The sequence below is a fragment of the Moschus berezovskii genome, chromosome 3 (genome assembly GCF_049115385.1).
Source record: "Moschus berezovskii isolate FMDL1 chromosome 3, NW_MosBer_1.0, whole genome shotgun sequence".
Taxonomy (NCBI): Eukaryota; Metazoa; Chordata; class Mammalia; order Artiodactyla; family Moschidae; genus Moschus; species Moschus berezovskii.
Window position 1 is genome coordinate 96,943,297 of NC_142462.1, and position 18,003 is coordinate 96,961,299.

Here is an 18,003-nt window from a genome sequence, read left to right on the forward strand (position 1 = left end):
TACCATTTAGTATTTCCTAGAGTCAATGCTAGAAGGAAAACCTACAACTATAGTTGATATATTATGCTAGGGTTTAGAGGGGTCTGGCAAACAGAAAATTTTTTAAAATATATAATGCTGCCCTAAATGAGGCCTATAATAATTTAAAATATTTTAAGATATATAACCAAAAGTGCTAGCATCTAAAATAATTATTCAGAACACATTTCCTTCCCAGTCAGTAGATATGGCAACCAGATTTCCTGGGTATTAATAAAATTAACCATGGAAATTAAATCAAGATCTCAGCCTATAATTAAGTTTACTGAACAGAGTATTATTAGATACCAAAAATTAAACGTATGGAAGCAAAGTATAAAAATTAGTATAAAGAAACTTTAAAATATTATGACTAATTCTCCATGGCATCAATATCACAATCATTGTAATTTGAAAATCAAGGCTTAATGTATACTAAAGTCCTTACTTAGATAAGGACAAAAATGTATAACAAAACACGAAAAAAACAACAAGTTCAAATAGCTGGACATGACACAGAGTTTTATTTTTAAAACAACCAAATTTCACCCTCTTTAGTACTTGTGTAGAGAAGTTGCAGTTGAATTTTCTCTCTACATAAAGTGCTAAAAGAGAATTCATCTTAACTTTAATCACTGGAAAGACTCAGTTACATCTTCAGGAGATCCTCTGGGTTTCTTAAATTTGCAGAATGTCACACTTGCACATGGGGCATGTCCTATGGGCTAAAAGCCAAGGGTCGATGCACGCCTTGTGGAAAATATGCTTGCAAGTTAAAATACGTACTACATCTTGAGGCTTGTAAATGTCAAAGCAAACAACACAGTTGTCTTCATCTGGCTCGAGCTCCTTGTCCCCTTCTTGGAGCACGCGCAGCTGAAGCTTCCCAATGGCTTTCCTCACATCTGCCTTTAGCTGCCTTTGCCTCCTGGTGGAAGAATTGGGCCCTCGAGGCCTCCAGGCACAGTACAGGAACAGGTAGGCCACGGTGGCAGTCAGGAAGGTGAACAGAGACATGACATAATGGCTCAGCCAGGGCATGTGCATTCTCCCCACTTCAATGATGATCTTCACATAGGCTCCTTTCTGAATCAAGTGCAACAGTTCCATGCCTTTCAGGTTGCCTATCATCACAGCAACTATATTTTCCGTTCCCTGGTGAGACATGGGGAATACCTTGTTGCCTGTACCTGGGTAGTTATAGATGATCACCCCGTTTGCTCCCTTCTCTGCAGCCACGTTGATTTTGTGTGTGAAGGTACAGCCACCCCGTTCAATGAGGGCCAGCCAAGGGTCTGCTTGCCCAGGCCTGCTGAAGTTGGTCAAAGGGTTACAAGCGTTCTGATTCCATCCTTGGGGAAGTACCACCACACCAGACACCCTTTCCAGAGGAGAATGATTCCCAAACACTCCACTCTCTCCCAATTCTGATACGAGGCGATTTCCTACCTGAAATGTTATATTCAGGTGGGCTGTCCAAATGGCTTTTCCTTTTGAGTCAGGAAGGCTTAGCAGTAGAAAGATGCCGAGCCTCCACAGTCGAGATGAAGCAGAACTGTGAACTGAAGAAGTAATTCTAAGTAGACTCATTCCTTCATTTGCCTATTAACAGACAAACGTGAAAAATACAACAGCATCCGTTGTAGAAGAAAGTAACGAAGTTAGCTTCAAGGGTTGATAGGAGATAATTAAAGCACAGGAATGGAAAAGGTCTGCATGGATCAAAGATATCTTGCTCCTTCCAGCATTTTTATTTTTGGTAGATTATCTTTCTCATAATGAAACAGAATAACAGGATTTGTTATTAGCACAATGTGATTTCAAGAAAACTGTGACTTCCTAATGGGGGAAATTGTGACATCAGAGCCAGATAAGCCAATCCGAGAGTTTATATGAATGCACTGCATACTGAAATCCTATTGGTCAAAAAGCTAGGCAGCCATGACTCATGACATATGCTAATGTGAATAAACTCTAAAGCAAAAAACAGATAATTTTTTAAACACCTGAGTTTCTTTCCTAGTTCTGCATAGACTGAAAAGCTGCCTAAATACTTTTTGCTCACTTTGTGAGGCAAAATAGAAATCATTCATATATGAGTGCACGTTTCTGGCCAGTCATTAGTTCTCAGGTATGGTTTTATGCTACCCAATATGCCAGGCAGTCCATGGGAAGCAGAAATGAATCATTCCCTCTGTCTTCCAACATTAAATGCTCATCCAAGGCCTAAAGATTCAACATGAGGGGAATGTAAACTGACATTTATTAACACTGACAAAATAAAGCCTTACTAAGAAGACAGTTAGCATCATATCAGAGGCTGTTAAACATGCAATTATTTAACAACTGAAGACAGGATTTTAAAAACAATTCAATTTAGCTTGCTGATCCTGAAAGCTGAAGGAATTTAAGCAGTAACTATATTTTAGCTCAAAACATCTCAAATCTAAAGGCTCTTCATATGGTTGGAAAGACCAATTTGAAAAACTTAGTATTAATAATTCATTGTCTCTTTCTCATTGTACGATGAACTGCTTAGGCAACGGCAGCCAGAACCTCCCGCCTCTCTTAGGACAAACACACCTGTAAGAAACAATTTTTTACCCCCAACAGAGCAGTTCTTGAGTGGGGGATAATTTTGTCTCCCAAGAAATATTTGGCTGTTTCCGGAGACATTCGATTGTCACGGTGGGAGAGTACTACTGGCATCCAGGGTGCAGAGGATGGGGATACTGCTGGATATTCTACAATGCACAAAACAGCCCTAAGCAGGAAGGAACCACCTGACCCAAAGTGTCAATAACAGCCTTGTGGGGGGAGGACTCATCCCCAAATTCACCTGTCCCTGGGAAATCAGGTCTGAGCTCTTATCATGAAATTTATAATTGGCAACACATCCAATAAGGCGGAGTCTCCAACCTGACTCTGTTTCCTGATCTCTTTGAGACAGAAACGGCGGACACTTGCACAAGGGCCTATGATCCCATGAAGCCTGATTCAAAACTGCATCCATTTTATCAGGACCAGATCCAGGGGTCTTCTATCCTGGGGCCAGGATGTCTGAACATGAAAGAAGGGAAGTTGGGCAGTGAGGGTGGGGGAAGGAGTGGAAAACAGATGACTGATGCTACTCTCTGACTATTAGACCATGTATTCAATCTAACCTTTCTATCTTTTTAACATCCAAGAATTAAAGAGGCTTTCATTAGCCTGCCTACAAAGTTCAACCAAAGGAGACTGAAATATACAAAGGTTGGTTCATCCCATGCTCCAAACATCCCTGCTCTTCCACGTTGCCACCCTACCTCTAAGTATAGTAAGTTGATTTTTCTCATCTACAGGCTCATTTCATTATCCCCCAGGCCAGCTACTATTGTTCCAGGTTTCAGTGGGAAGAATGACTGATCACATTCAGAGGCACAAATAGACTGTTCTCACATCTCTCCATAGAAGAGCAAGGCAATTTTATTTTCCAGAAACCTAACTAGACTTCCTTCAACGTCTCCTTGGGTAGCAGTGCTTTAGAAAACCCACTCTGAATGGACCCACTGGTAACCAGTGTAGAATTATCATGTTTGGTTCAAGTTAACCATGATTTCTCCTGCTATGGAAAATCCCTTCCCTGATTGAGCACTTGGCAGGAGGGAACAAGAAGTCAGTCAGTGTCCTGACACCAAAGGGAACGTGTACAAACTGGAAGGTGAGTAGGTAACCCAACGGAATTGTACCTATATTACCACTAACCATGATAAATGTAATATTCACTATACACAAGGTACTGATACGAGCCAGAGCCTATGTCACCAGGGACACAGCACCACGCTGTTCTCAGAGGGTCATCATCTAGGTGGAGGAAGAGAATTATACACCAATTAGGTCCATGCATGTATATGTCCTAATTTCTAGGTTCCAAATAAGTTCAAGAAGGTTATAATTTTCATTAACCTGGTGGAGAGAAATCACCTGATCTCTATCCCTCCACTATTCATCAACCTCTCAAGAATGCTCAAACATCCAGAAATCTTGACTTTGATAAGAAAAATAGCTAAATACTATCTGGGCAACACTATGTGAATGTATCTCTAAATGCAGAGGATACTGAAGAAGCTTCAATAAAATACCTCACAAGTTGCTTTATCCAGGTACTATTCAAGATCTCCAGGAATCCACAAAACACATTGGATTTGCTTTCAATCTTGAGAATAAAAACTGGATAGGGTTTCTGTGAGTAATTAAATACATCATAATGGGATTTAGCAGGAACAGAATACTGACTCTAAGTAGACTGAGAACAAGAAAAAGTGAGCAAGGCTAGTGATAAATACTTTCTGAAAGAGGTATCTTTATTTCTAAAGAATTCTAACGGTAAAAATTACTTTAAGATGTTATTACATTTGATTGCAAATTGGTAAATCCTTACATTTTTTTCAAACTTTCTCCCATAAATTAATCACTACTGCCACATATTCTCTCAGACACACGCAATAAAAAATTTTTCACATATAAATACATTTTCCACTTATTTCTGGACCCAGGAAAGAGCTCTGAATATGCTAAAATGGAATACGGTAAATTTAAAAACTAATATATGAGGTTTTGAGTTACCTTGACAGTCACACACTATACTAGGGGGCAGATACAGATGCATGCAAGTTACAAAATTTACTCCTACTCCTGCTTGTCATTCAGGGGAAACTTGGGCAAACTCCGGGAGATGCTGAGGGATAGAGAGGCCTGGCGTGCTGCAGTCCATGGGGTCGCAATGTATCGGACACAACTTGGTGACCGAACAACAGAAACACCTCATTCATAATTCTTTATATTAAACAGTATAACAACTTTCAATATCACTAAGAGCTCTGGTAACTAAATATATAAGAAAGAACCGCCAAAACAGACATTTTAAATTACCATCTCAACTAGCCATCACTTCTTCGCTATGTAAGCCAGGATCACTATTCTCTATTATCTGCACTCCTAACAGTGAGATGCATGATAAAAGGGTAACTTGTCTAAGAGCTCCCAGGAGCCCATAGCTCCAAGAAGCCTTGATAACATTAGAAAAAGGGGATTCTCACTAGCGTTTCTCAAACACCTAACACAGCACCTGTGTCAAAGGAGTTTGTTCTAAAGAATGATCAACATGGTCAGCTTTCCCACATGTGAGTGAGTACTTTTCACTGCCTTCATCACCGTCATTCCACAATCTAGAATTTGGCAACAGCATCTAATCTCCAGCAATATTTTGCTCACCTTGAATTCATTCTGTTGCCAGAGCAACCTACAAAAAAAAAAAGTAATGAAGTTCACGATGGCATTCCTGTTTGTCTAAAACCTTAGATGGCTCCCTCTATCCAAAGGATAACATCCAAGCTTCTAGAAACACCAATAGACACTTCTCAGCCTGGTCCTCTCTCCTTCAATTCAACCTCATTTTCCACTATTATCAGTCCTGAAATGTATGCTTCTTCAACTCAAAGGGCTTACAGCTTCCTGGGCTCCTATTGCAGCACTCATTATATGAAGACCTTAGACAGACTTTTTGTTCCTTTTATGAAACTGTACCTACAGTAGAAACACTAATTACAAAATGGGCCTAAGTACTTCCCTCCTGACGATGTCCTTTGCAATGTGACTTGCCAGGTCCTTCATCAGGAGGTGGAATTTATTTCTACATCTCTTAAAGCTGGATAGACTGGTGACTCAAGTTGGCAAACAGACTGGCATGGATGTGATGATGTGCCAGTTCCAAGCCTAAGCCTCAGAAGGCTTTGCACTCCCCTCCATTCCCTCTTGAAATCCTGCTGTCCTCTAGCACAGAAGGCTAGCCTGATAGAGGAGGGCACAATTGTACCAGCTGAGTCTACCTAGGTCAACCACAGATGGACAAATATGTGCGAACACCCAAGAGGAGCAGAGATGTCTCCCTAATGCTGAGATGACGCCACAAATGTGAGTGAATCCAGCTGAGACCAATTGCTGAACCCCTCTAGACTCCTGCGCAGTGACAGATACTGACCTTTTAAAAAGTAGTTTATAAAAAGAATACTGCCCTTGAACAGAGATGCAGACATAGAGAACAGATTTGTGGACACACCGGGAGGAGAGGGTGGGACAAATTGAGACAGGAGCACTAACACAAAAACTACCACGTGTAAAACAGATAGCTAGTGGGAAGCTGCTGCATAACGCAGGGAGCCCCACTGGTGCTCAGTGAGGAGGAGAGGGCTGGGAAGGGAGGGAGGTTCAAGAAGGAGGGGACACATGTATACTGATTCACACTGTTGTATGGCAGAAACCAAAATTGTGAAGCAGCAATTCTCCAATTAAAAATGAAAAAATCACTGCCCTTACATTGACCTTTCAGATAGCAACTGATATAGTTCCCTCTACAAAATGCTCTGCTCTATTAATCTCATGGTATGGGACTAAATCTTATTCTCATTTTTTCAATACTCAGCTTCTGGCACATCATAGGTTCTCAGGGAAGGTTAATTAAATTCCCAATGTCTTATCCTCCAAATTCTAACCTGTAATATTACTCACACAATAAGGCTGATCCAGTTAATTTTATCTCTATAAGGGTGATCATTTAGTTCAAGCAACAGAATAGTTAAATACGCACAATGTGGTTAACCTTTAATTCTTCTACAGATTGAACACTCATAAAACAGAATTTCTTATAGCTATATCTGAATGCTAAGATAAGCGAGCATTTGGAATATAACCAAATTCCTTTATACTTTAACAGGCAGAAATCAACCTACATAAATTATACTTTCTTCCACATTCTGAATTAAAACATTTGAACACCAAATTGAGAACAATTTTTCTTTCTCAGTCAATCTACTAAGTTAGAAGACAGAATGACAATCAACAGAGAGAAACACATAACTAGTAGTTTGTAAAGTAATTGGGGGGGAAACCTCACACCACAGCCTGTGCATTAAGAGGGCAGAAAAAGGAGCTGAAATCCTTAAGAACAAGATTAAGGATAGTAATTGGTGGTATTGTTATCTTTCTCTGAGCCTAGGGAAAAAAACACATTTTAATATTAACTCAATCATTTAGACTGGATTTTTGTTCAAAGGGGTGGAGAAGAGGCAATATACTCAAAGAGGGGTGGGGGGATACATAATCTATGGAATAACCACAAAAACTTGCCCTGTTCTATTAACAGATGATTTTGCTCCTGTAGTTAAGAATCACTGAGGATGAGGAGCCTGCTTTTGGAGTTCTGTTGTTTCAAAAGTGCCCTAAAACCTCAAAGGTCTGTATAAAATTTGTCTTTCTAAGACCAGTTCCCCGGAGTGCGGTTAACTCAGAGTGAGCTCTCAGCAGTCAGAAATAGCAAGTCAGTGGTGATTAAGAGGATTCTTCCCCTTAGATCCCTTAAGTTTTTCCAATTCACAGGTCACAAACCCTTACTTATTTATTAGGGAATTTAATCCCTCCTGGGAGGCAGCAGAGAAGGATAAAAACAGCAATAGAGTCATCAGGCTAGCAGAAACCATACTAAAGCACAAGGCTACGTGTAACAGATCTGCCACGAAACCCTGTCTTTGCCATGTGCTGGCTGTGTAAGCTGTCACCCTGAGACTCGGCTGTCTCATGTGTAAGATGGGGGAGTAATGCCTGCCTCTCCTGGCCGTGCTGAGTATCAGACGATCCATTTCACATCTCTTTGTAATTCACCAAGCACACTGCTAGCGTGGTGGGAGTTCAATAGAAGGGTACTGTCCCCATTCCCAATTTAATGAAGGCTCTTTCCTGTTTTCTACCTAGGAACATTTTCTCATCCTTCAAGACTGACCCCAGGGACTTCTCTGGCGGTCCAGATGTTAAAAATCCTCCTTGTAATGCAGGGAACATAGGTTCGATCCCTGGTCAGGGAGCTAAGATCCCACGAGCTTCGGAGCAACTAAGCCCATGAGGTACAACTGCTAAGCCAGCACTCTAAAGTCTGCATGCTAGAACTAGGGTGTCCTTGCGCTGCAACGAAAGATCCCACATGCTGCAACTAAGACTCAACACAGCCAAAATGAATGAATCAATCAATGTTAAAACAAAACCAGATGATCCCCATCTTTTTGCAGTCATCCCAGTTGAAATATCCTGCTCCTATTCTTTCTGTGGGCTACCCAGGTAGCTCAGCTGGTAAAGAATCTGCCTCAATGCAGGAGACCCCGGTTCAATTCCTGGGTCTGGAAGTTCCCCTAGAGAAGGGATAGACTACCCACTCCACTATTCTTGGGCTTCCCTGGTGGCTCAGACCATCTGCAATGTAGCATCCACCTGAAATGTAGGAGACCTGGGTTTGATGCCTGGGTTGGGAAAATCTCCTGGAGGAGGGCATGGTGACCCACTTCAGTATTCTTGCCTGGAGAATCCCCATGGACAGAGGAACCTGGTGGGCTACAGTCCGTGGGGTCACAAAGAGTCGGACTTGACAAAGAACTAAGCATACTCTTTCTGCACCTACTTGACAATCATTTAATTTTTCTATATGTTACATAGTGTAGTTGGATGCTTTATGTATGTCTATACTTTGGATGTAGAATGTCTCGAGAGGGAAAGTGTCCTCTTATTTCTGTAAACTCTGTTTTCCCCCCCTTGTTCCAACACCAACACAGTGCAATTTGCTCAAGGTACCCAATAAATGTTTGACTTTTTAAGCACTTATTCTTCAAAACATTAAGATTTATCAGCAGCTTTTGGCAACCTCTGTATTATACAGTCACCCATTTAAAAAAAAAAATAGAACTGGCAATGGTTTGACATGTCTTCCCTCCACTAGGAATTACTTTGACAACAGTTGTCCAGAAAAAGGCTTATTTAATATCACAGGATCAGAGGCCATCTGTCTCACATTTTCTCTCCAAAAGTCAAGAATAAATTCCATCCACAGCTCTGAATCTGAAAAAATGATACAAAAAGGGAGTAATATACAGCCATAAAGTAACAACTATTTCTAATATATAAGCAACTGGACCCTACAAACTTTTAAATGCTCCTTTAATTATCTTTTGTATATCAAGATATACACACACACACTTATATAAATATGTATCAGGTCGTAAGCCAAATAGATACTATCCAAAGAAAAGAATTAGATTTTGTTCATTTTGGTACTTCAAAGAAGGCCCTATTATCATATCAGCAGTAACAGTTAAAGCAAAAAGTTTCAAAGTGCAACTATCTCAATAACCCATAGACCTTCTATTTCCAGCTCAAGACACGCTCAGATCCTGCAAACCTAGAAACCACCTAACCCAAAACAAATCATATTCTTTCTACTCTGAACTGTCTCTGGCTTTCTATCATTAAAAAGTTTTGCATTTATGCTTACCAGTATATACAATATATGTACTTTTTAAAGTAAAAATAAGTGCTAGCTACATTTTAAAGAATTAAACTATTTTCTTCATTTTTCTACATTCTTTCTTAGGAAATTATATACTGTATGGGTATATTTTTATGCAGGTTTTGAAAACATTAATTTACTCTTACCTCTAATAAAGGCTTACTGATTCTCAATTCAAAGCTCTTTGAGGGTAGGATTTTATTATATTTGTTCGTCTTCCTGCAGAGCCGAGCACCCTGATTTGTATAAAATCAATTACTGATCTGATTTTTCACAGTGAAAGTGATTCTCTGACATAAGAGCCTGGCATAGACTGTTCTTCACATACGCCACAGGAGGACAATCCAAGAACTATCTACTCCATATCTACATTATTCTTTCATTTATTCATGCAAATATTTATCAAGAACCGACTTATGTGCACAGTTCTGGGTATTAGATGCTGCTGCTGCTGCTAAGTCACTTCAGTGTGTGACCCCATAGACGGAAGCCTACCAGGCTCCCCCGTCCCTGGGAGTCTCCAGGCAAGAACACTGGAGTGGGTTGCCATTTCCTTCTCCAATGTGTGAAAGTGAAAAGTGAAAGTGAAGTCACTCAGTCGTGTCCGACCCTTAGCGACCCCACGGACTGCAGCCTACCAGGCTCCTCCATCTGTGGGATTTTCTAGGCAAGAGTACTGGAGTGGCTTGCCATTGCCTTCTCCCTGGGTGCTAGAGCAGTGATCAAAAAAACCAATTTTGGGGAATTCCCTTGTGGCCCAGTGGTTAGGACTTAGCACTTCCACTGCAGGATGTTAGGGAACCCAGATCCCACATGCTGCACTGTGTGGAGGGGGAAAAAAAAAACAACTTAAAATATATATATATATATATATATATATATATATATTCATGAATCAATTGTTTCTGTGTATCCAGGAATTCAAAGATGAAGTCAAGGTTATACCTCACCCAAGAATTCCGATGTGACAAATAAGTAAACTAAGGGCAGAGAGGTATGAAAGGAAAACTCCTGCCCACAGATGGAGCAGTGTATTCACACACAGCCCAGATACCCTATGCTAAGGTACCACGTTCCCTAGTGTGTTTCATGCAGTTGATGATAAAGCAGCCCAAATGGCACATCTGATCACAAAGCTTCTTTGACTCAGGTTAGTTATGACCAACCTTGATAGTATATTAAAAAGCAGAGACATTACTTTGCCAACCAAGGTCCGTCTAGTCAAGGCAATGGTTATTCCCGTGGTCATGTATGGATGTGAGAGTTGGACTGTGAAGAAAGCTGATCGCCGAAGAATCAATGCTTTTGAACTGTGGTGTTGGAGAAGACTCTTGAGAGCCCCTTATACTGCAAGGAGATCCAACCAGTCCATTCTAAAGGAGATCAATCCTGGATGTTCATTGGAGGGACTGATGCTAAAGCTGAAACTGCAATACTTTGGCCACCTCATGCGGCGAGTTGACTCACTAGAAAAGACTCTGATGCTGGGAAAGGTTGGGGGCGGGAGGAGAAGGGGACGACGGAGAATGAGATGGCTGGATGGCATCACCGACTCTGTGGACATGAGTTAGAGTGAACTCTGGGAGTTGGTGATGGACAGGGAGGCCTGGCGTGCTGTGATTCATGGAGTCGCGGAGAGTGTGACATGACTGAGCGACTGAACTGAACTGAACTGATGAAGCTCATGGAGCTCTGACATTTTTATATTAAAAAACAAGCCTTTGCTTCATATCACATTTCATTGTATTAAATAGGTCTCAGTTTTAACATGAATAGGAACTGTTACATTTCACATGTGGGGGTTTAGTCGCTAAGTTGTGTCTGTTTAGTCGCTAAGTTGTGTCTTGTGACCCCCCTGGACTGTAGCCTGCCAGGCTCTTCAGTCCATGGGATTCTCCAGGCAAGAATACTGGAGTGGGTGGCCATTTCCTTCTCTAGGGGATCTTCCTGACCCAGGAATCAAACCTGGGTCTCCTCCTTTGCAGGCAGATTCTTTATAGACTGAGCTATGCGGGAAGATTCAGGTTTAGTTAATTACACAGGTTTAGTTAATCCTGAAGTCAAGCTTCCCAGGTTTGAATCCAGTGCTTATACTAGTTCCGCAACCTTGAACAGATTACTTGAACTTATATGGCCTGGCTTCTTTACTTGTCAAATAGGGAAAGAAGCAGCACCCACCTTTTAGAACTCTTATGAGTATTAAATGGAAAAAAAAGAACAGTATCTAAAGCATTTAGAACACTGTTCAATTCAATATACAGTCCAATATGTGTTACCACCACTATCACCATCTTTACATTATAGTCTTAATTCACTTATATTTTATGAGATAAGAATGATAAGGTCTTTAATGGATTTTCACAATCTTTTAATTCTAATGAAGTTTCTATTGACGTAAAACATTCAGTATCATTGTTTCCATATATAACATATATAACTACTGATCTATTTTTGTGCCTGTTAATATCTTCAGCTAAACAACTAATAAGTGATTGCCCATTACAGAAAGTATTTCATGACTCATAAAGGATACATGCAAATTTAGCTGGATTGCGAATATTATCATCTTAATATATATGCCAACTTCAGAAAAATAGTTTTTGTTCCTTCACACCCACAAACCTCCCATAAAAACAAGATCAAAACAAGAATTTGGTTAGCTCTCCTGGGATGATTTTTTTCATTTGATACAGATTATACTAACAGATTATACAGGCAGGAAAACTATATGACTGATTTCACATAACTCAAGAGGAAAAGTCATACCGTCTATCCAAAAATACATGTGACAACCTCTTAACCCGTAAGTATATAAAGTGGAGATGGAATTCACCATTTCTTTCTTCTCTACAATTTTTGAGTTGTTGCTAGATGACGTAAGTTTTTAACTTGATTTTTTTTTTTCATCTCTCTTATCCATGTACTGATGAATGGATGTTGGGTTAGCAAGCATAAAAACATTTTGTAGTATATCCTTAAAGCTCCTGGGTGATCAGGTGAACTATCAGTGAGCAGTTAGCATCTTGAAAGGAATTTTCTGAGCAGTAGGTCTCAACATTAGGCTTAAAATATTCAGTAAACCATGTTGTAAACATGTTCTGTCACTGAGGCTTTGTCATTCCATTTATGGAGCACAGGTAGATTTAGCATAATTCTTAAGGACCTGGGATTTTCACAATGGTAAATGAACATAAGCTTCAACTGAAAGTCACCAGCTGCATTAGTCCCAACAAGAGATTCAGCCGGTTCTCTGAATCCAGGCACTGACTTCTCCTCTCTAGCTATGAAAGTCCTAGATAGCATCACATTCTGAGATAAGGCTGTTGTACTATGTTGAAAATTTGTTGTTTAGTGTAGCCACCTTCATTATCTTAGAGAGACTTTTGGTCTCTAAGTAGGATAATGAATGGATCTGCTGTAGCTTCTACATCAGCACTTGCTGCTTTCACCTGGCACTGTTGTTAAGGAGATAGCTTCTTTCCTTTATCCTCATGAAACAATCTCTGCTAGCTTCAACCTTTTCTTCTGCAACTTCCTCACCTCTCCTAGCCCTCATTGAAATAGAGTTAGGGCCTATTTCTGGATTAGGTTTTGGCTTAAGGGGATGTTGTGGGTAGTTTGATATTCTGTCTAGACCACTTACACTTTATCCTTGTCAGCAAGGCTGTTTTGCTTTCTCATCCTTCACAAGAATGAGTGATACACTGGAGTAGCACTTTTGATATCCTTCATGAACTTTTTATTTGAATTCACAACTTAGCCAAACTTTTGGTTCAAGAGTTTAGCTTTTGGCCTATCCTGGTTTTCAATATGGCTTCTTCATTAAGCTTAATCACACCTTGTTTTGATTTAAAGCGAGCACCGGGTAAGTCTTCCTTTCACTTGAATACTTAGAGACCACTGTGAAGTGAATGTCACTCAGTCGTGTCCAGCTCTTTGTGACACCATGGACTGTACAGTCAGTCCATGGAATTATCCAGGTCAGAATACTGGAGTGGGTAGCCTTTCCCTTCTCCAGGGGATCTTCCCAAACCAGGGACTGAACCCAGGTCTCCTGCATTGCAGGAGGAGTCTTTACCAACTGAGCTATCAGGGAAGCACAGGGGTTATTAATTGGCCTAATTTCAACACTGGTGTTTCCCAAGGAATAGGGAGGCCATTTTTGTTATCATTTTATTAATGTATGATTTTTCTCTTTTACCTCTTAATGTAATCAGTGATTTTGTTTTTCTAATACTGAACCATTCACACACTCATAGGATAAAACGTACTTCATCCTGGTGTATATCACTAAAATTTAATATTTTATTAAGGATTCATGCAGCCACAGGCTTTTCTGCGACTCAGACAGTAAAGTATCTGCCTACAATGCAGGAGACTTGGGTTTGATCCCTGGGTCAGGAAGATCCCCTGGAGAAGGGAATGGCAACTCACTCTAGTATTCTTGCCTGGAGAATTCCAAGGGTAGAGGATCCTGGCAGGCTACAGTCCTTGGGATCACAGAGTCAGACACAATTAAGCAACTAACACACACATGTACCCACATAAAATGAGACTGGTCTTTAGTTTATTCTTACATTTCCAAAATTTGGTTATTTTCAAAGATATACTAGCTTTCTCTTCCTAACTTCTGAGACAACTCTTAGAAATTATCTTTCCTTGAAGGTTTGGTAAAACTATTTGAGCTCTGTCTCTTTTGGTAGAACAGACTGGATTATCACTTCACTATCTTAATAGATAGCAGCTCAGGATTTCTATTTTTTCTTGGGTCAATCGTTTAAGTTTCCTAATCTATGGAACAGCATTATTGAAAGTAATTTTAAAATTTTTAAATTATTCTATCTGTAGTTAATTTTCATTTTATATTCCTAATTGTGTTTATTTGTACATTTTTTTCCATTGATCTTGGTAGCATTTGTCTCAGTAAGTCTTCTCATATAACTGATTCTTTAAGTAATTCTGTTTCTTTACTTTCTAAAAATTTCTATTTTATCTTTATGTGTTTTCACTTCTCATAAGTTGGTGAACACCCAGGCTAAGACAGCAATAGTTATCTCCGACAATGGTCTATTCAGCAAACACTACAGCAAAGACTGAAGAGTGTAAGTTTAAAAAGGTAAACCCACAGCCTTGCTTTTGGCTTTGCCAAGATGCTAGTCACTTCACAGGATCGTTCTGAATTTACGATTTATGAACCTAAACACTCCCATCAAGAGGCTACTTTTGGCACTATGAATTTACCAAGTCCGAGTGGTGGACGAACCAACCTTCTACACACCCTCTCCTCTGAAATGGCATGAGACTGCACTTCCTTCCTTACAAGGGTGACTGCCCTGTTACTATGTTTTATCTGAGGTTCTTATTCTCTTCCACCATATACCAAACCTCTTAACCTTTCATCTCTCCAGTGCTGAATAGCCTAGGAGTTCTCTCTAGTGACTGAACACCACTCTTAAGTGAGGGAACGTTACTGGACTGCCCCCGACTACTACTTAGGACTGGTCAGTCCTCATAACTCTTCCTGCTGGAGGTTTCTCTCTCCTGAGCCAAACTGGTGGGGGGTGATTTGAACTTCTGAACAAGCCCCGTGAATCAAGTTTGGCTCCTCAACAAGTCACAGAAGATTTCTGTTCCCTGCAATTTCAAAGCAGCAGATATTGTTCTGCTGACACCTAGAAGATATGAAAGGATTCTCTTCAACACACCTTTGGGCACTGTCATGTCCAACTCTTTGAGAATCCATGGACTGTAGCATGGCAGGCCTCCCTGTCCTTCACTATCTCCTGGAGTTTGTTCAAACTCATGCTCGAACAAACCTTGAGCTGTTCAAACTCATCACCTTGAGTTGGTGATGCCATCTAACTACCTCATCCTCTGTCATTCCCTTCTCCTGCTCTCAATGTTTGCCAGCATCAGATCTTTTCCACAATGTCCTTTCATGACTGTGGACTAAGGCTAACTGCACAGCCCACCTGCAATTCAAAGAGTTCATGCTCCTTTCAAGATCTGGAGTCGAGTGTTGGTCCTGAATCTAAAAAAAAAAAGTTGTTTTCCCAAGGACAAAACCAGCTATAGTCATCTGCTGTGGTCAAAATTCTCCAGCATCTAAGGCTTAAAAATGTACACAATCTGTGAGAGAAAGCAAGCAAGCTGTATGACTATAAAAACTAACCACAGCACAAAGTTCTAAAATAAAAGTCCCACATGTTCTGCTCTTAGTAAGTTACCATTGAAGCTTAAAGTCTGCCCTGGTAATAATAGAAACTTCAATAAAAACATATGATTGGGATCTCCTAGATTTTACAAAGTGCCATAGTTTTTACACACAATTCAACATCAGAAACCTTAAGAGTTGCTTTTTTCCTGAAAGTTTGCAAATTCATTTGAGGTAAAAAACCTGACCTGTAATAGTGTCAGTCTATTTATAATCATTTAGTGCCCAAAGGAAGTAAAATGGAGCTTAGTCTTTACTTGGAATATGCACATGCCTTCACTATACCAGGTAATCACGATGATGTGATCACGCACCAAGAGCCAGACGTCCTGGAATGAGAAGTCAAGTGGGCCTTAGGAAGCATCACTATGAACAAAGCTAGTGGAGGTGATGGAATTCCAGTTGAGCTATTTCAATTCTAAAAGATGATGCTGTGAAAGTATTGCACTCAATATGTCAGCAAATTTGGAAAACTCAGCAGTGGCCACAGGACTAGAAAAGATCAGTTTTCCTTCCAATCCCAAACAAAGGCAATGCCAAAGAATGCTCAAACTACCGCACAATTGCACTCATCTCACATGCTAGCAAAGTAATGTGTAAAATTCTCCAAGCCAGGTTTCAGCAATACATGAACTGTGAACTTCCAGATGTTCAAGCTGGTTTTAGTAAAGGCAAAGGAGCTAGAGATCAAATTGCCAACATCCGCCAGATCACTGAAAATGCAAGAGAATTTCAGAAAAATATCTATTTCTGCTTTATTGACTATGCCAAATCCTTTAACTGTGTGGATCACAATAAACTGTGGAACATTCTGAAAGAGATGGGAATACCAGACCACCTAACCTGCCTCCTGAGAAATCTGTATGCAGGTCAGGAAGCAACAGTTCGAACTGGACATGGAACAACAGACTGGTTCCAAATAGGAAAAGGAGTACGTCAAGGCTGTATAATGTCACCCTGCTTATTTAACTTCTATGCAGAGTACATCATGAGAAATGCTGGGCTGGAAGAAGCACAAGCTGGAATCAAGATTGCCGGGAGAAATATCAATAACCTCAGATATGCAGATGACACCACCCTTATGGCAGAAAGCAAAGAAGAACTAAAGATCCTCCTGATGAAAGTGAAAGAGGAGAGTGAAAAAGTTGACTTAAAGCTCCACATTCAGAAAACTAAGATCATGGCATCTGGTCCCATCACTTCATGGGAAATAGATGGAAAAACAGTGGAAACAGCGTCAGACTTTGTTTTTTTGGGCTCCAAAATCACTGCAGATGCTGATTGCAGCCATGAAATTAAAAGACGCTTGCTCCCTGGAAGGAAAGTTATGACCAACCTTGATAGTATATTAAAAAGCAGAGACATTACTTTGCCAACCAAGGTCCGTCTAGTCAAGGCAATGGTTTTTCCCGTGGTCATGTATGGATGTGAGAGTTGGACTGTGAGGAAGGCTGATCGCCGAAGAATCGATGCTTTTGAACTGTGGTGGTGGAGAAGACTCTTGAGAGTCCCTTATACTGCAAGGAGATCCAACCAGTCCATTCTAAAGGAGATCAATCCTGGATGTTCATTGGAGGGACTGATGCTAAAGCTGAAACTGCAATACTTTGGCCACCTCATGCGACGAGTTGACTCACTGGAAAAGACTCTGATGCTGGGAAGGGTTGGGGGCAGGAGGAGAAGGGGACGACGGAGAATGAGATGGCTGGATGGCATCACCGACTCTGTGGACATGAGTTTGAGTGTACTCCGGGAGTTGGTGATGGACAGGGAGGCCTGGAGTGCTGTGATTCATGGGGTCGCGGAGAGTCGGACACGACTGAGCGACTGAACTGAACTGAACTCCTTGGAAGGAAAGTTATGACCAACCTAGATAGCATATTGAAAAGCAGAGACATTACTTTGCCAACAAAAGTCCGTATAGTCAAGGCTATGGTTTTTCCAGTGGTCATGTATGGATGTGAGAGTTGGACTATAAAGAAAGCTGAGTGCTGAAAAATTGATGCTTTTGAACTGTGGTGTTGGAGAAGACTCTTGAAGAGTCCCTTAGACTGCAAGGAGATCCAACCAGTCCATCCTAAAGGAGATCAGTCCTGGGTGTTCATTGGAATGACTGATGGTGAAGCTGAAACTCCAATCCTTTGGCCACCCTATGCGAAGAGCTGACCCATTGGAAAAGACCCCGATGCTGGGAAAGATTGAGGGCAGGAGGAAAAGGGGATGACAGAGGATGAGATGGTTGGATGGCATCATCAACTCAATGGACATGGGTTTGGGTGGACTCTGGGATTTGGTGATGGGGGCCTGGCTGCGGTTCATGGGGTCACAAAGAGTTGGACACGACTAAGCGACTGAATTGAACTGAACTCACCATACCAGAACAGAAAATAATGGTTCAAATATTGAA

The 18,003-nt window shown here is 40.7% G+C and overlaps 2 protein-coding genes across 5 annotated transcripts in view; both read right to left on the reverse strand.

Annotated features, from left to right (window-relative positions):
- CADPS2 (calcium dependent secretion activator 2) overlaps window positions 1-18,003 on the reverse strand; it is a 593,849-nt gene that overhangs the window by 416,602 nt on the left and 159,244 nt on the right. The gene's annotated exons all lie outside the window — the stretch shown is intronic.
- Window positions 678-6,834, reverse strand: RNF148 (ring finger protein 148). Its single transcript, XM_055421185.2, has one exon. The coding sequence runs from the start codon at window positions 1,606-1,608 to the stop codon at window positions 697-699; it is 912 nt and encodes a 303-aa protein (XP_055277160.1). The 5' UTR covers window positions 1,609-6,834; the 3' UTR covers window positions 678-696.